This window comes from Danio aesculapii, chromosome 14 (assembly GCF_903798145.1).
Source record: "Danio aesculapii chromosome 14, fDanAes4.1, whole genome shotgun sequence".
Taxonomy (NCBI): domain Eukaryota; kingdom Metazoa; phylum Chordata; class Actinopteri; order Cypriniformes; family Danionidae; genus Danio; species Danio aesculapii.
In genome coordinates, this window is record NC_079448.1 from 10,666,854 (window position 1) to 10,693,042 (window position 26,189).

At 36.1% G+C, this 26,189-nt stretch overlaps 1 protein-coding gene across 1 annotated transcript in view; it reads right to left on the reverse strand.

Moving 5' to 3' along the window:
• Window positions 1-24,323, reverse strand: part of vegfba (vascular endothelial growth factor Ba) — a 47,535-nt gene extending 23,212 nt beyond the window's left edge. Inside the window, exons 1-3 of the mRNA XM_056472975.1 lie at window positions 23,461-24,323; window positions 10,643-10,685; window positions 6,437-6,633 (exon numbers count right to left, since the gene is read on the reverse strand). Coding sequence (XP_056328950.1) covers window positions 6,437-6,633; window positions 10,643-10,685; window positions 23,461-23,544 — 324 coding nt within the window. The 5' untranslated portion in view covers window positions 23,545-24,323. The remainder of the gene's footprint in view (window positions 1-6,436; window positions 6,634-10,642; window positions 10,686-23,460) is intronic.
• Between the last annotated feature and the right edge of the window lie 1,866 nt (window positions 24,324-26,189).

A 26,189-nucleotide genomic window follows, 5' to 3' on the forward strand; every position in this document is an offset into this window, starting at 1 on the left:
ATTGTACATGTATGTGTGAAAGGATTCTGTGAAATTTTGTATGAGAGGTGAAAGAGTGCTGCACCCGGAACTTATTGGCTGTTTTGTAGAATAAGAGTAAAATACATTCTGTGGTAAACATGATGCTGTAAACATTTTATCCACAATTCAAATAGTTCTAAACAAAAACAGACATTCATATGTTTCTAATAAGCATTGTAAGAATGTTTGGAGTGTGAGACAATGGGCCCTATCATACACCCGGCGCAATAAGGCGCAAGACGTGATAGGCATGATTTGTTGCTAATTTTAGACCAGCGCAGCCCTAATTTTTATGTTTTGCGCCACGTTTAAATAGCAAATCCATTTGCACCACTTTGTAGCCTTATGGGTGTGCTGGTCTGAAAAGGAGGTGTGTTAAGGTGCATTGTTGGCGCGTTGACATTTTGAGGAATTGAAATAGGCCGCGCCATTGACCAACTAAATCTGGTCTTAAGTCCAGCGCAGAGTACGTTAGTTATGCGGCCATGCAGATACAAACGTTTAATACACACAGGATGTACAGCGTTACACAAATATCTTTACATATGAAAACAAAAATTAAAGGATTAAAATATTACAAAAATTATAATATAAAAAAACTATATAAATATAAAAACCACAAACTTCACGCCTCATCTCGGGGGCTTTTTTCATTTTATTCACGACAACTTGATTTTGTATAATGTTATTATTATTAGCAGTATTATTTATTATATGCATTTTAATATTTGTTTTAATAAAAACAAGTTTAGATTTGTCCACCTGTTGGGTTTTGTAGACGTATGCATTACCATATCGGGCTTAACAATAGGATGCGTGTTTGGATATAACTCAGTTTTCTGACCACACTTCATTTTATTATTGTTCATTTATTTGTTTGCTGGAAATTAGAACTGAATTTAGAAATAGTTTTAAAATTATTATTTGTGCTTAACAAACAAAATTAAATATGAAAGCTAATGGATGTCTTCAGTGGAGTGCGTACAACACCATTTCCTTATCCACAAAAGTAAAGAGTAAAGTAAAAAGTAAAAGTAAGAAGAAAGAGGTCGAATGGAGGAGGCTTGTTCTTTATTCGCGCTGCAGATTATCTGTTTAACTGTTTTCTCACTAGAGAAGCGTTCCGTTTTTCCACTTACAAAGTCCTCCATGTAAATAGCAAATGCGCCATGATTCGACACAACTGATTCTTAAAGGGAATGGGAGATGAGACTCTGATTTAATGCAAGTTATGCTCAAAACACACCCATAACTCATTAAAGAGCACCTATGGTGAAAAATCAACTTTTAAAGCTGTTTGGACAGACATGTGTGTAGATGTAGTGTACAGACAGTCATATTGGGGTGATATAAACTCACCCAGTCCTTTTTTTTTTTCAAATTTAACAACATAAAAATGGTGGACCAATTGGAGCGGTTTTCAGATCGATCACAACTTTACGTAGGAGTGCGGTCCCCCCGCCCACCAAATTGATTGACAGCTGTGCGCATTAACATGTCCGGTAGTCACGTGTATAATCATATCAACAAGACCAGACGTGCGCAAAGCAACCGGGAATAAAAGGTGTGTTCAGTTTGCTAGGATCATCAATCATCATCAAATGTGATCAAGAGTGAGTTTCACATGTTTAAAATGTTTTAAAACAGTGCATGTGTGTAATGAATTGCAGAGATTTAGCTTAGCTTTACTTCATCAGCACAGTCGCATGTCAGAACAATTATAAAGAAAGATGCTTCAATCCCGGTTTGTGGACGTTAAATCAGGTTTATTTTGTACATTAACATGACAGATATCCATACAGCAGTGAGGATTAACCTGTATCCTGTCACATATGCGTGCAAACAGAGTGTGAAGCTAAACCGCGTGCTCTCTCTCTCTGTGTGTGTGTGGGTGTCTGCACTATGGGTGTGTGTGCGCGTCCTCGCTGTGTGTGCGCGTGAACTTTGTAACGACTTTGTGTGTGACTCATGGTTGCATCTCACAAAAAATGCATCAAATACTGATTGGTAAAGTTCTTAATGTAGTATTTTTCACAAATGCGAAGCGAGATCTGCTTCCTGAGGCAGCCGAGGGCAGCGACTGAGGCATGTTGCTGACAGGCACGTGGGAACGGTGGGCGGGGAGGACTAGCCTTAAAGGCCCAGTACAAAAAAACGGCTATAATACAGACAATTCAGACAGCTATAACAAATACTCTGATGGTTGTTTTGAGCTGAAACTTTACAGACACATTCTGGGGACACAAAACACTTATCTTAAATTTGAAAAAAAGGGGTAACCTTGGTACCCCTTAAGAAAGGCATGTCCAAGCTCGGTCCTGGAGGGCCGGTGTCCTGCAAAGTTTAGTTCCAACCCCAATCAGACACACCTGGGCTAGCTAATCAAGCACTTACTAGGCTTTCTAGAAACATCCGTGCAGGTGTGTTAAGGCAAGTTGGAGCTAAAATCTGCAGGACACCGGCCCTCCAGGACCGAGTTTGGACACCCCTGCCTTAAGAGAATAGAGAATAAGCACAACCCTGTTAGACCATGCACTGGGGTACAGACCGTATTTTTCCATTCTTAAAATAGCAAAAGGGGATTCAGACTTGCACTTAATGCTTTTGCGCCATACGCTTTAGACTTTGTGCCTAGATTGTTAAAATAGAGTCTAATGTCTACATTAATCCAGATGAATTTAAAAATGGCGTTTTCTTCTAAAAATGCTCCACATTCACATTTTCATTAATTTCCCAAAAGTTGTTCATCCACACTGAAGACGATAGAACTGCGGTGGCTCTTTAAAACATTGTGGCTATATAGTAAGAAAAAGCTAACTTTTTTAATGGACAGACAGTGAGGTGGAGTTGTTGCTGCGAGTAACACAGGAGTATATAAATATAAAGTTGCAAACGTGAGCGAGAATACAGACTTGGGGGATGTGTCAAAAGAACAGATCTGAGTAAAAATTCCATGTTCTTTAAAGCAAAACAATCTGGAGCATGTACTGTATGGTGTCGTATTAATTTTGAAAAGGATAGTTCACCCAAAAATAAAAATTTACTCACTATTTACTTGCCCTCAAGTGGATCCAAACTTTTGAGTTTCTTTCTTCTGTTGAACACAGAAGAAGATATTTTGAAGAAAGCTGAAAACCACTTTAAATTCATCCACTTTGGAGAGCATTGTCAAAAAGTAAATTTTTTGGTTGGCTAAAAATGGCGTCTTAGTGTGTTATCAAACAGAGGGAATTTTTTTTAATGAAAACGTATTAAGGATGTTTTATACTTCTGCATCAAGCGCAATCGTATGCTCTGGCGCAGCTTGCGTGTTGATGCATAGCCCTCGCAGTAGCTGACTCTGGCGCGCACTTCTCAAAAAATGTAACTATACGACGCAACGACGCATAGCGCAAGCTCTGTGATTGGTCTGCTTGGTATCGCTGAAAGGTGTGCGCGGGACCAATGGAGCGAGTGTTTACAAGTGTGGAGTCCCGTGAACAAGGTCCAGATGGAAAGTTTTTTTTTGTTTATCTTATGATTAAAGTTGTTGCACGTCTGCCAGTTCCCACCTTAAAATGAGCGAGTTTGAGCTACTTCTACATAAAGGTAGCGTTCAAAAAAACAAAACACCAGAGAAGAAACTCAACACAGAGGAACATAAAAACCTCACTGTCAGCTAGCGTTTAGGAAGTGTTATTGCAGAGCAACACAAACAGCGCACAGGAGTATAAATGCACGACAACGAGCAAGGCATGTGCTGTGGGTCACGCCGATCACTCAACGCAGAAGTATAAACCAGGCTTTAATGTGGACATGGCCTGAGTATGTGGAATTTGCAATTCAAATACAAAATATCCAAGTATCATCAATTACATTTACCACATACCTTATTTTGCTCATGAATTGCAAATACCTTATTATAAAAACCCATGGTTAAATCTTGAGGGAACCAGTCTTCTGTGATTTAATGTCAGAGATATATGTACTCTATAAATAGCACAGTATATATTACCATTTAAAAGGCAGGGGACAGCAAGTTTTAAATTTTTTTTTATATATATTTAAAATGTGTGTATATATATATATATATAAATAGAATGTTTCCCAGTACTAGGTTGCGGCTGGAAGGGCATCCACTACGCAAAACATATGCTAGAATAGTTGGCGGTTCATTCCATTGTGGCGACCTCTGATGACTAAGGGTGCACACTTGGTTCAATTGCCTGGACCGTACCCAAGTTCGATTGTCCACCCTTGCCACCTTCTTGGCTGGTTTGTGTTCACACTGTCTCTTTTCCTTCTGAACCCCGGTATGCTTGCGCCATCGAGCTGCTTTTTTGTCAAAATGGAAAGACGTACGTACACACATGGCGGTCGTTCAGCTTTTACTAAATATTTAGGTTTTTAATATACAGAAAGAGACTTGCGTCTATCTGCCACAAAAATATTATAAACGTTCAGAACATCACGCAATGTCTGCAGAAGCTGTTTTTGCTGGAGTCAAGCAGACATTATCCCTGTGTTTGCCCTGGCTCAGTCCTGCTTGTCACCAAGATACAGTACGTGATACACAGACACACACGAATGACCGACCTGAAAACAATAGTTTGTTGTACTGTTGCCGGTTCACTTCCGTTATTTGATACGATTGCATTCACACGGAAGTGATTTGGACTAGAGTTTGCGTGAACTGTACCGCAGACCACTTCTTTCGGGCGAACTCGGTACGGTTTGTGGGCGCGCCCCCGAGTTGCTGAAGAAGACATGTTCACACTAGCTAAATGTACTATACGTCAAATTAACCCGGGAGCGAACCAAAGGTGCTAGTGTGAAAGCACCCTAAGGGACTGAGCAAAAGAAAAAATATACAGTTGAAGTCAGAATTATTAGCCCCCCCCTGAAGATTTTTTTCAGCACATTTCAAAACATAATAGTTTCAATAACTAATTTCTAATAACTGATTTATTTTATCTTTGCCATGATGACAATAAATAATATTTGACTAGATATTTTTCAAGACAATTTTATACAGCTTAAGTGACATTTAATTTCTTAACTAGGTTAATTAGGATAACTAGGCAGGTTAGGGTAATTAGGCAAGTTATTGTATAACGGTGGTTTGTTCTGTAGACTATCGAAAAAAATATATAGCTTAAAGGGGCTAATAATTTTGACCTTAAATTTTTTTTTTTATTTAAAAACTGCTTTTATTCTAGCCAAAATAAAACAAATAAGACTTGCTCTTGCTGTCCTTGCTCTGTTAAACATCATTTGGGAAATATTTCAAAAAGAAAAAAAAAACCCAAGCTAATAATTTTGACCAACTGTATATAAAAAGCAGTGAAAGTGTTATCTAAATTGATTATAATAAAAGTTATTAATATCAATCTTCTTCTTCTTCTTCTTCTTCTTCTTCTTCTTCTTATTATTATTATTATTATTATAGATTTCTGAAGAATTATGTGACACTGATAACTAGAAATAAATTTTTCTCATCTCAGGTATTATTTACATTTTAAAATACTTATAAAGAGAAGAGAATTATTTTATTATTATTATTAATAGTTATATATTATCATTATTACTACTACTACTATTATTATTATTATTAATAATAATAATAATAATATTAATAATTATTTATTTATAATAATGATAATATTAATAATAATAATAATAATAACATAACTAGCAATATTGCTGTATTTCTGACCATTCAAATATACTTCATTGCAACTTTTTACTATTGCAAACTTATACAAAGGTCCCTAAAAGTATACAAATTTAAGAGTGACTGAAAGCCACTGCATTAGAGAGAAAATGATGAAATATTAAAACAAATGGCATTTATTTTAAAGATATATAGATCAAAAATGTATTAAATAATAATTAAACCTAAAAATCTAACAACTCTACTTGATCTGACCTGTATATAAAAGATAAAAAAGTGAACTAAATTTTATTACAATGATTTAATCATTTAAAACTTGCAGACACATAAAAGTTAGTTATTAAGATTTAAAATGAATCAATCAATTATTCAATGAATATTTTAGGACTGCACTTAAATAAGTTATAAAATGATTCTTGTTCTAAATATGGCAGTTTTATTATCATAATACTGCATTTTAGCTTGCATCTTTAATTAATCAGGGTATTTTTATAGCCACTACTTTTTGCTTATGAACTAATTGATAAATTAAACAATTTAACAGGACATATTTTACTTTTGTCTTTGACTCACACACCTCACACACAATTTTCAAGCAAACCATTTCTCCAACAGATGTTTGCTGCCTTATAAACATTAACACAATCTATATTCTGTTTTTAAGCACTGTGACACTTGATGTCAAACGTTCATGAACCCTGACCTCAGTTAACGTGATAAATGGACACCTGTGTGACCTGCGTGTGCTGCATTAGTGTCTACCTCCATGACAAGTGTGTGTGTTTGTGAAGGCACACACTCCAGGGCCTCATCAGAGCAGCAGCCTCCGCAGCGGCGCAGTGTTACACACGATGGCAGAAAGAGGTGATTCGTCTCCCACGGAAACTCCTGCCAAACCTCCACCAGCGTCTCTCTGGGGTGACATCCGCTTCTCTGAAACACATCCAGCCACCTCACCACTGAGAGACAGAGAGAGAGAGAGAGAGAGAGCGAGAGAGAGAGAGAGAGAGAGAGAGAGAGCGAGAGAGAATCAGTGTTGTGTCTGCATGACTGTGCTTTTAATAGAAGTCTATGGGACAAGGCATGAATTAGAAATTAGACAATTAGATCTGCTTTATTGTGAGACAAGGCAAGGCAAGTTTATTTATATAGCACATTTCTTACACAATGGTAATTCAAAGTGCTTTACATAAACAACAATAGAAAAAAAACAGAACAAAAATTATTTAAAACATTTAAAAATGTGTTAAAACAGGTAAAAAGAAAGTGTAATCTGTCGGACGTAGCAGAGTGCTCATTCAGTAAAGGCACAGCTAAACAGATTTGTTTTAAGTCTTGATTTGAATGTGCTTAATGTTGGAGCACATCTGATCATTTCTGAAAGCTGATTCCAGCAGTAGGGGGCGTAGTAGCTGAAAGCTACAGCAAGTAAGGGATAATGTAAATCTAGCTGGATGTTCTCACATTTACAATGATGTGTAGAACTGAAAATAGACTGAAAATAGATTACTTTTTCCTTGCGTTTTAAAAAACGTTTCACACTTACAACATTTTCAAAATGATCCATGGCACATTTACACATTCATGAAAATTCCCAAAATGCTGTATTATGTATGCTAGGCCAGTATTTTACACTGTCACCCAGTTAGTTGTTCACTTCCCATCACTGTTGGGAGGTGATGACATGCCATACGTAACTTCAAATTGATGTGTTTTCAGTTCCAAAAAAATTAATGTTGTCATTGTGTCCTAACTATATGCGATGTGGCACTGTGACATATATTTTTGTCATTTTCATTTTGTCATTCAAGCATGTCTGACGGTGAAACGCAAAATTTCTATTTCCATGACATTGCGGCATAACAACAACATAAACTACAAAGACAATTATCACCTCAGGTACTGATTATGTGCTTTATTCAGTGATTGCTACCAATGTGAGTTTGAATGCCATTTTACGTGACATTTGTTGCCAAATACTGAAAGCAGCAGCAGATAGTTGACCCTTGATCTTGAAACTAAAATAGCAAATGATTTGAAAATGAAAGTTAGTGACTATGTACATTTAATAATGTTAAATTGATTTATTACGTATTAATTAGATTACAACCTTTGCCATTTCATTGGGAGTGCAGTGGCTGATATTTGTTATGAATGGCTGGTATTTAAATGTTTCTTTTGTGTCATGTCGGGTTTGGTGCCAAACTGCTTGTCGCTTTAATCTTGTTGCGTCGCATGTAGCTAGAACATGGTATAATTCTGAAGGGTGTAAACAACCGGCTAGATGTACATTATCCCACTACATGACTACTAGCTGCAAATGTAAACCATTAGCCCCAAAATACTGATCTGGCTTGTAATAATTCTCTAACTCTATAATAAACTTAAAGCTTTAAGAAGGAAAAATAGTTGAATGCAGCCTATGCTAACCTACTTGCATTATTATTCAGTTGCAAAATGGCACCTATAAGCATAGATGATTAGAAGGACCCAGGTGAGCCTGTTTTATTGGTTTCTGTGGTTGTTATGTAATGGATAAAGATACATCCAGGCGGTTGTTATCGCATAATAAAGCAAGACAGGCTTTTTGGGAACTGCCTTATTGGCAGTTGTATAAGACTGAAGGGCTTTGTCCTGTAAAAACAACTGCCTGGATGTACTTTATTCTGTTTTTTTTACAAGGCTACTTTCCACATAACAAAAAAATTAAACAGAAAACATTGTTCTGAGCCATACAAGCAAGTTTCTGGTTAAGTAACCAGATGAGCTTGTGTTATTAGTTTCAGCGTTTGTTATATTTGTTATCTAAGATTATAACAAGGCTGTCTAGAATACTCAAACATGATTGGTCAGTCGTGATATTCCAAGGTACTGCTAAACAACTCAAGCTCAGCCGGAAACTTCAAATCACCTTGACCTTCAATGAATACATTGAAATTCATATACTTATATCTATGTTCATATGTATCTGCTTGTCTGTCAACCATTTTTGACTGTTTGGCGTCATCTTGTGAATCAATAATGCACAGGTTAGCGGTTGTCGTTTTTGTCAGCTTTAGTCTTATTTAATGTATTAATAAACTATTATATTTCAGAACAATATTTTGTGTCTATTTTTTTTGTTTTGTGCCAAGTAGCTGTGTAATAGGACGGATAAAGCACAGCCGAATGGTTATTTTTACAGAATAAAGCCTTTTGGTCTTATACAACAGTGCTCTGCTTCACATAAGGCTGCCGATAAGCCTGTCGGGCTTTATTCTGCGATAACAACCACCTGAATGTAATTTATCTCTAACATATCATACCTTGACTGAACAAACTGAATCAGGTTTTTCAGACAGCCATGTAATAACTAAAAATAACATATCCTGAAATATCACAATTGACCAATCAGAATCAAGGATTCATGGAAGCCATGCATGTAATAATTGAAAATAACATATGTGTACTAACATATATAGATTTTATATATTATATGCACACTTAAATATTGTGCCAAGGATGTGAATTATTGACCCTATATCTATTCTACAGTATGCAGATGCGTTCTGGTAAATTTTTCTCAGTCCTTTCCTGGTTATCTGTGTGCAAAGAGCTTTACGATCATTACAAGGGATTCTCTTACTCTAGCACTTGATGTTAACATCTAGTGGCTGTGCTTTCAAAACATCATGTATTTTTTAACATTATCCTGGTTAAAAGCCTTGAAGAATAGACTCAGAATGTAAGTGCATTATAAGTTCACAAGATTTCTTTTTTACAAACCGTAAAATAATTTTTTCATGCTGTTTATAGACTGTAATCTGTACTTATTTAACATAGAACATTCACCTAAATATTAAGCACCAATGTATTAGTACTTTAAGAAACTGAAACTAAACAGTTTGCCCCTTACATATTTTTTTTTGCATGTTTGTCACACTTTATTATAAGTATTAGTCGAAAATAACACGAGTAAAAACAACATGAAGTTTTGAAATGATGGTTTATATGATGAGGGGATAAACAAAATACAAAACCGGATAAATACAAAGTGGTTGGGCCACCCCTACCAGCCAAAAAATCAATCAAGCATTTTTAATAACTTGCAATGAGTCTGTTACAGTACTGTGGAGGAATTTTGGCCCACTCATATTTGCAGAATTGTTGTAATTCAGCCACATTGGAGGGTTTTCAAGCATGAACCACCTTTTTAAGATCATGCCAAAGCATCTTAATTGAATTCAGGTCAGGACTTTGACTAGGCCTCTCCAAAGTTTTCTTTTTCTTCAGCCATACAGAAGCCATGCTGCAGAACCCAAGAAATCTGTTCTACTTTTTTATAGTGAACACCATAAAATGCTGAAATATCAACCATTAGTAAATGCTTTAAAAGCGTGTGGTTACAATACAAAGTTAGTGGTTTTAATCTACGGTAGCCTAAGGCATGTTCATAAATTGTGTGTGAGAGGTCTACAAATTGCCGGGCTCAGTAAAATAAACTCTAAACAAATTGCAAAGTACTGTTCTGTGTCTGCAATAATAGGCAGTCTTCACGTATGAAGAAGACGATGCCATCTCTATCCCTAATTTTTTTTACTCACTACAATGCGCAGACTTGACTGAGTGTTTTAATATGGTCACACACAAAAAAACCCTCAATGGTTGTATTTACTGCTTGTACTGTGAAACATCATGGGCTCTTTATGTTTATTTGGATGTTGTGTTGCTTTAATTAGTATTAGTCATTCCAAATAAAATTAATCAAATGTGTTTTCACCATAAAAAAAGTAGAACAGATTTGATTTAAAAGACATTCGTGACCCCAAACACTTACACTTCAGTGTAGCTAGCATGTTATGCATGGCAAAGAGCTGTTTTGCAAGCAAAACTATCAATTTTATTATGCACTCCATTTTATTACATACTGCCTTTTATAACCCCACAACACCTATGTAATAAGATAACAAAAGCTAGTAAACTCAGTACCTTCTCCAGACTTGTGGCTCTGTGTTGGCATCCAGTGGTCTGACTAGAGGAAAGGACACAGACAATGTATCAGACACAACATTAAGCAGTGAAAATAACAAACCTGCATACAATATATCGAGAATTTAAAAGCTGATTCCAGTATGTTTACAGCTGAAGACAAAAACTGTACTGCTTTTTCTAGTGTTTATTTGTGCCAGAGCAGCATAAAGGTAGACGTTAGCATACATTCACACAAACATGACCTTCCTACAGTGGGGTACGAGCGCTCAAACAAGGTCACCGCTGAGGGAGAAAGCAGACTTTGCACTGCAGCGCAAACAACACACACGTACATAGCTTCCCTGCTCCAAGCCTGAATGCTCACTGTGTTGGGAGCTTTACTTAGTGTGTATGACAATCGCATTATAGGTGATCTCACACTGATATAGGAGGCACATTCAGACATGCTGTGGAAATGAACGTTTATTCTGTGATGATGACATTAAAGCAATAAACAATAGTATGAAACATAATCAGAATGCGATTTTTTTCATCAAGTGTGTGCAAACATGCAAGGAATTTATTATGATTTCCAGGAGCTCAGTGGATATACAGTACATACATATCAACACAAGGGGACAGAAAGGTATAAAAATGAGTGAAAAATGAAACAATAAAATAGTTAAAAAATTATACAATTATATAATTTGTTATTATTATTATTATTATTATATATATAAAAATTATGTAATAAAATTATAAAAACAATAAAAATGACACCAGCAAAAATTACATATATATATCAAATCTGATTGGCTGATAGCAGTGCGATATTCTGCAATAACAGCACTTGTACAGTCTCTTCACCCTTGTGTATTATTCCGCCCACATAGATTGACAGTACATCAATAAACCCACTACAGTTTAAAAAATATTGCAGCTGTTGGACAAGATAATGTACTTTTGAATGTAGTTGTTTATATTGCAACTATGCCGTTTATTTATAAGGATAGTGCCTATTTTAAATATTTATAATTTCAGAGATTCAGCTCATCGGAGGCCATCACCCTGTCATACTGAGCAGAGCAAAGATGGTTGACGTTTCGCCACAAGATGGCGACAGAGACAGCATAGTAAGTCAGAGGAGAAAAACTCAGTGTAAATTTCAAACTACAGCTGATCAAATCATTATAAAACTGGTAAGTGACTTTCTAAATCGATCTCTTTCTTTAGTATGTTGTACTGTTGTATTTATACCATAGTAATCTGGTCGCGTTTGCTTTGCTTTGGCTTTTTTCTGAGTTAATTATTGTGATCTCTTGATTGCAACAGAGAAATACTGGGAAATATCTGTAGACTGATGGCATTTCATGCCGTTCAGCCTTATAATCTTAAAATGTGAGCAAAATCACCTGTTTTATCATCACTTTAGACATTTTTCTAGAGAATCATTCAAATACTAGCTCTAAAGTGACGTTTGTGAAGAAGCAACGGTTTCTGCTGTTCTGACAGTCAGCTGCAGATGTGAATGAATGGCTGATGAAAATAGTTCCTTGTACAAAAGTGTTTTGGGACTCTCCATGTTTGATTTTCTTTTTTATTTACACAATTATGTCATCAAACTGTTGTATAAGTGCAATATCACACTCGTAGCAGTGCGATATGGCTGTATATCGTCACTGGTGGGACACTAAGGCACTCGGCCTGCATTCTCGAGCCAGTGGCAATATACAGCCATATCGCACTTCTACTTGTATATGTATATATATATATATATATATATATATATATATATATATATATATATATACACATACATACACAAAACTAGATTGTTTATGTGCATTGTTGACCGTTTTAAGAAATAAGATAAGAAATATTGGTAACATTTTAGTTTCAATAACAATTCACATTTACTACTACTGGCTTATTACCGGCCTATTATTAAGATATTGTCAGTTTATTAGCATTTATGAGCTTATTTTACATCCCTAAATCTACCCAATACCTATACTACTACTTAACTATTAATAAGCAGCTAATTGGTAGATTATTGAGCTAAAAGTCTTAGTTAATGGTAGTCTTAGTTAATAACAGCATGAGTTGTACATTTTCAAAGCATTTACAAAATCAGTGGCTTTATTGGTTACAGAAGCATTACAAAGTAAGGGTCCTCTATTAAATGTAACATAATTAAACATTATACGGCGTGGGGTTTATGCATGTGTGTTGCAATATGAGGGTTGAGTCAGTCAATTCCTCGGCTACCTCCTGCCTTTGTGCCATTGTGAAATACGGCAGCCAGTTCAGAGCTGGCAAGAGGCTGGCACACACACACATTTTCACACACATATTAACATTCACTTTCTGTCTCTGAAATACACACACACACTGAAATCCTCAGCTCTGCCAGGGTTTTTTTTTTCTGCAGCAGCAGTTGGCTGGATTTGGCTGCGTCAGCCCTCTCTTTCTAAGAGCCCTTGAGTTTGAGCACCAATCGTGAGCTCAGATGCCCCGCTCTCCCACAATTCCCCTCCACCTGCAGCGTGTGGGTCAGCCTGGCATCTGTGAATGGGCTTGAGCATTAAGAACTGAGGTTTTCAAACTGAACAGCGGGTATCAGGCACTGCTATAGCTGATCCAGAAGTCTGAGACCACATGAAAAATTTGGGATTTTCTTTTTTCTTTTTTACATTTAAAGGAGCATTCGGCATTATACGGATATAGCATATTAATTGCAACAAATCGAAACAAACAAATTTACATTTTGGAAAATTTTTTACCAATCATAAGACAAAATTACATAGGAAAAACCATTTTACCGAGAACGAAACAAATTTCTATTTTAGAAAAAAATAACAAGAGGCAAAACACTTTTACCAGTCCTGAAACAGATATACAGTGACAGATTCTTTACGGAAAGAGAAGGTACCAGACACCAGAAGTGATGCAGGGAAAAGTGTTGTTGTCGTTGGTGGGGAGCGCCGTAAATTTGTGCTGTGGAGTACATGGCCTAAATAAAGTTTATGGTGACCGCACATAGACTGCGGTCGAGAGTTGTTTTTCCCGTTTTGTGGTAAACACATGAGCAGCTTAACGCGGTTTTGCTTTACATGTGGTCGGTGTTTGGAGTTTATAAAGGACGCGGACCAGACGAAAACACCAGACATACTGCATCAATGTGTTCAATATTTTAACGAGGGTCACTCGTACGCTGTAATAGTAAACATGATTTCAAGTCTACACGGTTTAAACATCTGCTTAAGGACTCTTAAAAGTAAACTGAACGAAGCCGGTGTTATAGTTTAACTGATTTCCGTGTTAACTGGTGACCCTTTCCAGATTCGTCACTTTTTCACAGCAACAAAACATACCTATACCAAATAAATATTCTTATTACTTGGTGTCAGTGTCATTGTAAACATCAGTGATTTTAATATTTGTGTGGCAGAACATTATAATCTGTACATTAATCTGTACAACATCTGTACATTAATTATAATCAAAATTAATGTACAGAAATAATTATGATTTACATGTCATCAATGGGATTCGAATCCAAGTCAAAAAGTTCAGCACAAGTATCAACTGACCTGTCTAGCTAAGCTATTCAGGACTACTCGTTGAGGTCAGTTTTGATATTAGTCAACATATGTTGTGCTATGGTTGTGGACTCGTTGTGTTAACTTGTTTCCATGTACTCGCGTTTACATGTTTCTACATCAGGGGTCACCAAACTTGTTCCTGGAGGGCCGGTGTCCTGCAGATTTTAGCTCCAACCCTAATCAAACACACCTGAATGAGCTAATCAAGGTCTTACTAGGTATACTTGAAACACCCAGCCAGGTGTGTTGAGGCAAGTTGGAGCTAAACCCTGCGGGGACACTGGCCCTCCAGGACCGAGATTGGTGACCCCTGTTCTACATACTCTCACGCTGATATTTTCTCAGAAGAGCTCCAAATGACAAAACGATGTGTTATCGCAGTTGGCCAAATCATGATTTTCATAGTTGTAAACTCATGTTAACCTGTGCCTTTTTACCTGTGTCTACAAAGTCACACATGAGCTGATATTTTCCAGTGTGTGGTACATTTCGTGTCACTTCTGGTGTGTGGTACATTCCGTTACCGTAAAGAATCTGTGATTGTAAATTTGTTTCGGAGCTGGTAAAAGTGTTTTGCGTCTTGTTATTTTTTTTTTCTGAAATGTAATTTTGTTTCGTCCTTGGTAAAATAGTTTTTCCTATGTAATTGTGTCTTATGATAGGTAAAAATGTTTTCCAAAATGTAAATTTGTCTTCTTAAAAGTGTTTCACACTTTGTAATGTTGTCTTGAATTTCACAGCCACCGTAATAAACAGCTTGTAATAAACTAATCTTAAAATATGAGATTTTCTAAGTTGTCTGTAAATGCCTGACAGATTGAGACATTATGTGACTCATAAAATTAAGGTTTATAATTAAGGCTGCTAAATAATGCTGTTATGAATGCATTAACGCAATTGCATTATGCAATTCTGAGTGTGCCTGACACAGGTGAGTAGGCTTGACAAACCACCTGTTTCAAAAACACAGATTTCTTTATATTTACTTTTCTGCTAAAGATACTGTTGTGCTAAAAAAAAAAAAAAAAATGTAAATAAAAAAATCTTACACATACCTTGAGAACGGTATTACAGAAAATGTTGGCGGTTTTAAAACCTTGACTTTTCCAAACCGTGGTATACCTTGAAAATGGCAATCGTCCCATGCCTACTCTCCTCTCTCTGTCATTTTAACTGACACGTTCTTACAATCACTCAACGTCTCATAAAAAAACACTTCATTTATGAAGTGTGCCTCACACAGGTGAGTGGGCTTGACAAACCACCTGTAAAAACACTCTTCTCTCTCTAAAAATAAGCAACAAAAATATAAACATCGAACTCTAAACAGTTTCTTTTTATAACTAGCACTTTTTTGTGTATTGCCTCTTCTTGTTGAATTACTGAATGCCTCCTCAATTGTAAGTTGCTCTGGACAAAAGTGTCTGCTAAATGACTAAGGTCAGTGTTTCCTCTATGATTTTTTTCCAGCTGTGGTGGCAGGCCTTTTACACAGATCTTCCAACTACCTATGGCATTATTTCAATGACAAATGTCATGAGCACAGTATTACAAGTGGAGATTGCTTACATGTAATACGAGAATGCGAATCTCTTTGCTTGCATGCTAATTGTCTCCGTTTGTGCACAAAACTTCTTGCACGCCCTCAAATATACACTGCTCAATAGAGCACCTTTGGGATGTGGTGGAACGAGAGATTTGCATCACGGGTGAGCAGTTAACAAATCTGCAGCGACTGCATAATGCTATCATGACAATATGGACTAAAATCTCTGAGGAATATTTCCAGTATTTTGTTGAATCTATGCCACGAAGGATTAATGCAGTTCTGAAGGCAAAAGGGGGTCCAACATGGTACTAGTAAGATGTACCTAATAAAGTGGCCAGTAAGTGCATATGAGCGTTGAATCATGTTCAATCTCTTGTGCATGATGTTGGCATAAGCAGAACAGTGTTGTCTCCAGCTCACTTACTGGTGTCACTAATAACAAAGGCTTCTTAATTCTGTTAACACGTTTTTTATACATCCTCAATTCTGATCAGCTGTAATTTGTCCATACAAACTATCCTCACCATTAACTTACATTCAAACTTTAAAATAATGTCTTTATTCTGTTGAACACAAAAAATTTATTCTGAAGGCACAGCCATTGATATCAATAGTAAGAACTAAAATTGTATGGAACTCAATGCTGCTTTTCTTCCTTTGTGTTCAACAGAAGAACGAAACTAAAGCAGGTTTGGAGCGAGTGGAGGTAAATGATGACAGAATTTTTTTTATTTTTGGGTGAACTATGCTTTTACTGCACAGCTATTTCCTGTTATTTCATCACTGTTCTGTATACATTTTTAAAAGGTTTTTTGACCTGTAATCAATAGGACAGTGGAGCGTGGAAACATCAATGTGTGGGAAGCAGATTGTTGAGCATTCAGGAGCACAGAAATGAGTTAATGCTGCCCTGAGGATATTAATCAAATCACCTTGATACTGATTTACTACATTATATTTGTCAGTTGGGATGAAGTATTGTTGTTTTGAAATAATTTGTTTGTTAAAAAAATATATAGACAAACCAGATGAATACCAGACACAACTTTCATCTCTCTCTTTGATTCATATATTTGATACAAAATAAACTTCTCCGCAATGAAGAAGGATCTAAACTCACAGCTTCATTGTTTGTTAACATTAGCCAAGTATCTGTACAGTTGTGGACGTGTATGTGCATATGTATTTACATGTCAAATATGTTTACTTATTTTTATTTGCTGGCATGGGAGGGATTTTGGGGTTTGTTCTTTAAAATGTGAAAAACTCTAAATAAAATATTTAAAAAAAAAAAAACATTAGCCAAGTTTCCATCGTAACGTTAAGCAAAGCCTTTCAAAGTTCACAAAAAAATTTATACATCTCAAATATGAATTAGGTGCATTTCCAGTTGCTAGAGTGACGAACTGTAGTTTTAGTAACCAACAGTATGCAAGTGGTCACATGTGTGTAATGGTCGCTATACTTCAAATTCAGCAAATGTGTTTCAATCACATTATAAAACCTTTTTCAGGTCCAAAATGACCTCAAACAAGCGTTAAAAACTTTATTGCTAATTAAGAATTATTTAAAAATTGATATTTCCATCACTCATTTTTCATACAATACTCTAAAATGTGCATTATCGCAGGTTAATGTAAAACCAAGTGATGCACAGATGTAGATCAAGTAATTACTTAATCTATATCTCTCTCTCTCTCTCTATTGATAATTAATTCAAGAGAATTCATTGTAATGATTTATGTACTAAAATGGGATCTTAACGCTTTTATCTCGCTTTAAAATGGACAAAATGGTAGACGTAAAAAGCCATTCGTGCCGGCAGCTAGCTCTCTGCAGCTCTCACATGGTCGCCCACTGAAGATAAGCAGGGCTGCGCCCAGTCGATACCAGAATGGGAGAACACATGGGAAGGCTAGGTTGCTGCTGGAAGTGGTGTTGGTGAGACCAGCAGGGGGTGCTCAACCTGCAGTCTGTGGGTCCTAACGCCCCAGTGTATTGATGGGGACTTTATACTGCTCAGTGAGTGCTGTGTTTTGGATGAGACGTTAAACCGAAGGTCCTGACTCTCTGTGGTCGTTAAAAATCCCAGGATGTCCTTTGAAAAAGAGTATGGGTTTAACCCCGGCATCCTGGCCAAATTTGCCCACTGGCTTCTGTCCATCATGGCCTAACAACCATCCCCATATCATAACTGGCTTCATCACCCTGTTTCCTCTCCACCAGTCAGCTGGTGTGTGGTGTGCTGCCTGGCGCAATATGGCTGCCGTCACATCATCCAGGTGGATGATGCACACTGGTGGTGGATGAGGAGATTTAACCCCTAAAAAAGTGCTATATAAAAGTAATGAATTATTAATTATTATTTTAACAATTGAAGATTTCCGTCAAAAAGTCAGTAACAGCTTTAACTGTCAAATGACCATGGTAAAAGCAGGATAATCCATAGCAAACTGTGCATTAAATTATATGAATGCACTTTACTGGGAGAGATGATTCTTTGCCTCCACATTGTGGATTACAACTGGCTACTCTCTCAGGTACAAGTAATGCAAAGGTACAAATCATGCTACTGGGGCAGTGCCTTTTCAAAAGGTTCATGTGGGTATCTAAAGAGACTATTGGTACAAATATGTACCTTAAACATAATAATATTACATAATATTATTACATAATAAATAACTAACACGTTTAAAAGGTACACTATTGTAACATTTAGTTAATAACATGTACCTGTAAGATAGCAATATAGAATCTTTAAGTACAAATGTGTACTTTCTGAAAAATTACCACCCAGTTTAGATGTGTGTGTGTGTGTGTGTGTGCGTGTGTTTGTGTGTGCAAGTAAACAACCCTAACTCAAATTCATTCCTTTGGACAACACTGAAAGAATGGTGTAGGTTTACACTTAAACGAATTTGCCAGTAAATTTCTCAAGTAATTACAAAGAAATGTGAAAAATAACTTCAAATGTTACAGTTCACTTATCTAATGTGACCAAATCAGTGACATTGAGCTCTTATCATACATACAAACACAAGATAATCTTTGAAACCTCATGCAGAAACATCATGCTTATTAGTGGGGTAACAGATCACGGTTGATCCGTGATTCGTACAGATCACAACCCACGGTTCAGAGCACACGTGACCCTCGTATTAATAATTAGTTTTTACTTGTAGACTAATCCTAAATTTTCTAACGATCGCAGAGAGGTCGCCTCTCACGCCATTCAAATCAAATGTATGAAAGCATTTAGGCTTTGCTGTAAAATATAATGATGATGGAAGAAGTTGTGGTAGGTTATTCTGGATGTGTTGGGTTTCTTAGGTTATTAAACGTGTTTTCTGTCACTACTTGTTTAGCCTGCATTAATGCCTTCAGTGTAAGCTGCTTGATTAATCAGTAAAAGATCGGGTACTTCGAAGTGTTGCATTCAAATCTGTGTTTGAAAAACGTTTTTTTTTGCGTTAGTTGTAAAGTTACAAACAGTCATATAACACAGAAGTACTGGCACTGGCATTATAGTTTAGATAAAACCACTGATGTTTATGGTAAAGATTAAAATAACCATCATATGCATTTAATGATGCTCAAAAATGAAAGTTGTAGGCCGCAAATACATTCTTTAACCAATAGGTGGCGATAACCACCCATCAGAAATATGCCACTGAATAATTTAAAAATTATACATTCATTCATTTTCTTTTCCGCTTAGTCCCTTTATTAATCAGGGGTCGCCACAGCGGAATGAACCGCCAACTAAACAGCATATGTTTTACACAGTGGATGCCCTTCCAGCTGCAGCCCAACACCGGGAAACACCCATGCACACTCTTTCACACACATACACTATGGCCAATTAAGCTGATTCAATTCATCTATAGCGCATATCTTCGGACTGTGGGGGAAAGCGGAGCACCTGAAGGAAACCCACGCAAACATGGGGAGAACATGCAAACCACACAGAAATGCCAACTGACCCAGCCAGGGCTCGAACCAGTGGCCTTCTTGCTGTGGGGCGATCGTGCTACCCATTGTGCCACCGTGATGTTGGTGGAAGTTTTATGAGTGAATCACTGAATCATTTATTGAAAATGAGACTCAAAATAAATAAGATTAGATTTATACATTAAGTGTTATCAGCAACAGTAGTAGTAACAGTGATTATTTTCACAGTACGGAATATTTTACAGTTAATTTTTATACAGCAGATTATTTATTTTATTTTTAATAAAATAACAGGTTCTAAGTTCTGTTTGTTGAAACCAAAAGTTTCTTGCAGTACTGTTTCTGTAATAAATGGAAATCAAATTACATTTGTCTCTTTTTGGCTGATCCAAAATAAAGATCTGATCCATGATTAAAAAACCATAATGTGATCCAAACCGTGAGATTTGTATCCATTACACCATTAATGCTTATTCATGCCAACTGCACTGCTTTATTATTAAACCAAATAGAGTCACACCAAGTGTTAAAATATTTACAAAAATATATCTATATCCACTTACTGGCCACTTTATTAGGTACATCTTACTAGTACTGGTTTGGACCCTCTTTTGCCTTTAGAATTGCCTTAATCCTTCTCAGCATAGATTCAACAAGGTACAGGAAATATTCCTCAGAGATTTTGGTCCATATTGACATGATAGCATCACACAGTTGCTGCAGATTTGTTGGCTCCCGTTCCACCACATCCCAAAGGTGCTCTATTGGATTGAGATCTGGTTGCTGTGGAGGCCTTATGACTGTGGTGAACTCAATGTCATGTTCAAGAAACCATTCTAAAAATGATTGGCACAGTATGATGCCTTATCCTGTTGGAAGTAGACATCACAAGATGGGTACAATGTGGTCATAAAGGGATGGACATGTTCAGCAACAACCCTCATGTAGGCTGTGGCATTGACACAATGCTCAATTGGTACTAATGGGCCCAAAGTGTTCCAAGAAAATATCCCCCACACCATTACACCACCACCAGCCTGAACCTTTGATAGAAGGCAGAATGAATCCATGCTTTCATGTTGTTGATGCCAAATTCTGACCTGACCATCCGAATGTCACAGCAGAAATCGAGACTCATCAGACCAGGAAACGTTTTTCCAATCTTCTATTGTCCAATTTTGGTGAGCCTGTGCGAATTGTAGTATCTTGTTCTTAGCTGACAGAAGTGGCATCCAGTGTGGTCTTCTGCTGCTGTACGTGTTGGACGTGTTGTGTGTTCAGAGATGCCCTTCTGCATACCTCGGTTGTATCGAGTGGTTATTTGAGTTACTGTTGTCTTTCTATCAGCTGGTACCTGTCTGGCCATTCTCCTCTGACCTCTGGCATCAACAAGGCATTTACGCCCACAGAACTGCCGGTCACTGGATATTTTCTCTTTTTCAGACCATTCTCTGTAAACCAATAGTCTCAAACTCAATTCCAGTAGATCAGCATTTTCTGAAATACTCAGACCAGCCGTCTGGCACCAACAACCATGCCATGTTTAAAGTCACTTAAATCACCTTTCTTTCCCATTCTGATGCTCGGTTTGAACTGCAGCAGATCGTCTTGTCCATGTCTACATGCCTAAATGCATTGAGTTGCTGCCATGTGATTGGCTGATTAGAAATTTGCGTTAACAAGCAGTTGGACAGTGCACCTAATAAAGTGGCCGGTGAGTGTATATTTTAAATTTTTATGCTGATTGTGAATCATACACAATTAAAGCTTATTCACTTGTGCTCTCAGACTTTTGGGACTGCATAAATACTAAATAAATGAAAAAATAAATAATCAAAATTGCTAGTCATCACACTGCCCACCTGCCAAGAGTGACTTCTCCATCACTGTACACGTGACAAAGTGAAACCTAAAGGTCACAAGGTTAGACTTGTAAAAAAATCATCCACTACCATTCATTTAAGGTGCCCTAACACCAATACTGGCAGCATGCAATTTAATACGGTCATTCTAGGTTTACATTTCACAGCATCATCAAATTAAATATACTCAAGCCAAACTGCTGTCTAAAATAAATAAAGGAACTTTCGGCTAAACACAACAGGACAAACGACGAGCGGCGCTGCATCATTATGAAGACTTATGATATGCATCCATAAAGCGGAGCTCCGGTCACACGTACACCGACCACATACCGCTGTGATTAAGAATAACGGAGATGCATGCGCAGATTCAGTGCGTTCTGCCAGCGACTCGCCACGGGGATGGTGCTTAACAATAGGTGGTATACACTGACTGGCTTGGGTAAGTGAAGATAACGATAAGAAAAGACGTGCGTCACGGTCTATCCTTCTGGGACCCAGCCAAAAATAAAATAAAAATATAAAACAATAGTCAATATAGTGTCTGAAGTAAATAAACATACATGCATATAGGATGCTATTAAAATAGAATTCAACACAAAATACTTTTAAAAACCAATAGGAGTGTTAAAGATTGGCCTATAAACAGTAAACTATATATATATATATATATATATATATATATATATATATATATATATATATATATATATATATATATATATATATATATATATATCACTGATATATTTAATCTTTGCCATGATGACAGTACATAATATTTTACTAGATATTTTTAAGGCAACAGTATTCAGCTTAAAGTGACATTTTAAGGCTTAACTAATTAGGTTAACTAGGCAGGTTAGGGTAATTAGGCAAGTCATTGTATGACAATGGTTTTTGTTCTGTAGGCTATTAAAAATATAGCTTAAAGGGGCTAATAATATTGACCTTAAAATTGTTTTAAAAAAAATTTTAAACTGCTTTTATTGTAGCCGAAATAAAACAAATACTTTCAAAAACAAAGACTTTCTATAGAAAAAAAAATATTATCAGACATATTGTGAAAATTTCCTTCCTCTCTTAACAATCATATGGGAAATATTTAAAAAGAAAAAAATAATCAAAGGGGGGCTAATAATTCTGACTTCAACTGTGAATGTATATATATATATTATTAAATATATAATTTTTTATTTTATATATATATATATATATATATATATATATATATATATATATATATATATATATATATATATATATATATATATATATATTAACATTAATATATAAACACATATATGTATACAAACATTAATAACATAAAATATGTCCAAACTGATGGTTAACAATCAATTAATGTAATATTAATTTAAGTAAAACAACTTTAATTAAGTATATTTTAGCAGTAGTGTTATTAGCATATTAATATTGATCATAGGCCACACCCCCATGATGTGCTCTTTAACACTCTTACTTCACTTAAATGTGGCTTCAGACAACACTATACACAAAAACACCTCCGTAGTAGTGATCACTAATAAACCGGTGGGTTTTATCAGTTTTACAGCTACATCTTTAAAAGCAGCACCTTTTCCCATCCTGCCAGACGTCAATGACCGGCAGGTTATTTCAACACATAAAAATGCCGTGCATTAACTCAGCTATAAAGTGCATTTTACAAGCAATATTGTATAATCTCCCATAATAAAAGATACTTATCAAGTGCGCGAAAGACTAGATTAGAAGTTATTTCAATTTTAACTGGATGATTAAGAAAGTATAATGAGAAATTAACAGCAGCTAATAAGTATTAAGTTTTCAAATAATATTTAAAATATGAAAATAATAACGAAACGTTCTTACCTGTGTCCTGGCACATTGCGTGGGTATTCTAGTAAGCGTGACGAACTGAAACATTCCCAGAATAATCCTCAGCTTGATCCCCATTGTTTAAGTTGGCCAAGAAAAGTCTGAAATAGTTATGTAAATAATACACCAGGTCCAACGTCCAGTCCTTGTTAATTCTCTATGAATGATTATTCCACATTCGCGTCCGAATCCAACATCTTTAATCCAAACAGGGACAATTTACTCAGCAGATTCTCAAAAAACAAAGCAATTGTAATTCCCGTCATGGTTTAAGTAAAGCCAAAACCAAAAAAATATATATCGTAAATTTCAAAGCTCCTTCAGGATAGAATCGGGCGCATTTATTACTAATTAGCTATAACTAATCCTTAATAAATGATATTTTATAGGAGTTTTCCGCGCATTCCGTGCATTTCATTTATACCGGCTCCCTCGCAGCAGAATTCCCGGTGGAAATAGAGTACGTCCTTATGCTCCAGAGAGATGTATATCCGGTAACAAATAAATATATCCTCAAGAATCGATGTCCCGAGCGTCCTGAAGGTCTCTGCCTCTCCCGTCTGGCATTTCAGTCCCGCTTTGTACGGCGCATCCCGTGCTACTGTAGGTCACCAGTGAAATCATGCCCACCAAAACCTATGATGACGCTTATGCTTGTCAGACACAAGATCTTATTCATTAACATGTTCGCCATACACATAATTCTGACAACATGCGCTGTGTAATCTACCATGTCCACTATGTGGAAATAGGGATGAGGGAAATCCACCTTGATTTGATTAAGGTCGTTTTCTCCAGTCTCTTATTTGCCCTTCAGGACTCACGCTCCGCAACTCTCGGTGCGCGTCACCGTCGCGCTCGTGGAACTTTTTTTTCTCCTCCTGACGCGCAGACTTTGCTCGCGCGCAAACCCGCACAGGTGTAATGATCGCGTATAGTGAGGTGGACAATTATTAACCGACTCCCCCTCACTATTTTGATTCCCTTTTCCCCTGTGAGAGTGTTTTGGGTTCCTTTTTAAAGGAGACGTGCACTTTTCAAGGAATTTATCTGTTACAAATATTAAAGATGATAATCATAAATCGGATCTACTTTCGGTCCTCGATGCGGATTGGTTAGTATCGGCGATACACAAATAAAAGCGAAACTGCGCTATTATATTATCATTGCCTATCATATACAGCACCTGGGTAGTTCCTAACTATTATATATAGTAATATTTAATAATATATTTACATTTTATAAAACAAGTTACCACATGAAGCAACTTGAAGTTACCTGACAAAACATATTTGCAGCGTAGAAACGGTTATGACGCGAAACACCTGTTCACGTAGCTACTGTACATTTCACTGCGCATCACCCATAGAGACCAACTGTCACCCAGGGACTATATTTTCCTGCGGAAGGATGGAACTTAAAGAGACAGTTCGCCTAAAAAGTGAGAATTCTGCCCTAGCTCATTCAAGTTGTAGTTTAAAATACGTTTATTCTTTATTACAAATAATAATAATAATAATAATATAATAATTAGTTAATTTAGCGAATTAAGAGCTATTTTCATGATAAAAGTAAATGTGAACAGGCATGTTTCAATAACATATTAAATGTTATAACAATTTTTTTATATTTCAATCCATAAAACAAATTTGACAAAGGTTTTTCTTTTTACCACGAGTAAACTTCTTTCAACTATTTCTTTGAGAAACTTCTACACTTCAAGTATTCAGAATCTGCTTACTTTCTTTCCATTTCTCTGCAGAATTATCTTAAATAAAAAATAAAAATCTGTGGATTGATCTGGAATGAGAGTTTAGCAATTAAAAACTTAACACGTTAAAATAAAAACTAATCACTTTTTATTTCAAGTTTTCAATGCTAATTTCAATTCCAATTAGAACCACTTAAAGCAGTAAGTCTTTCATATATCGTCTAAAATACAGAAAATATTACTTTATAAACTGAATTATACATAAATAATCTAAACATTTGCTTATTATTCAATAATATTGCTCAAATTAATATAAAAACTGAATCAATGAAATCTTATTTTTTTAGTTTTGTGGGCACAAATTCCAATGGGCTATATGCACACAGACTTTTAATTTCAGTCAGCCAGCCCCAGGGCGTCTGGTAGATTGTCATTCCATGCAAAAATCGCAGCGTTTAAGATCTGAATTCTTCAAAAAAAAAAAAAATCATCACTGCCTGGCTGAGATGCAATATAAAGTGGGTATCAAACCAAACACTGCATTAAATTATACGCGCCATGTCTTTAAAATATGGAAATTAATTTTACCCCATTATTTTCAATGAAATTTCTGCGCTGTATGTATGCTTAAGTCTATTTAGATGATTATATTTGAATTACATAACATCTATGTTGTAAAAGCAATCTCATAAAATCGAAAATAGTCACATAAACCTTTCACCTGTAGTTCATCATTGGCTGAAAAACACTAGATGTGCATATAGCCCATTGGGCTTATTATTCAGGCATTATTATTATTATTGTTAAGCATTGTAACATTTTAATTTACATCCTTTTTAAACTACAGTAATTTCAATATTTAAACATCTGCCTAAATCAGTTGGTGGTCAGGTGGTACTGTGATCACGTGGTACAATTTATAACTCTCAGGAAATTCTCAATTTTTAAGTTCACTGCGTTCTATTTGTTGTTCGAAGTGACCTCTTATAAGGGATAAGGGCATAGGGATGAG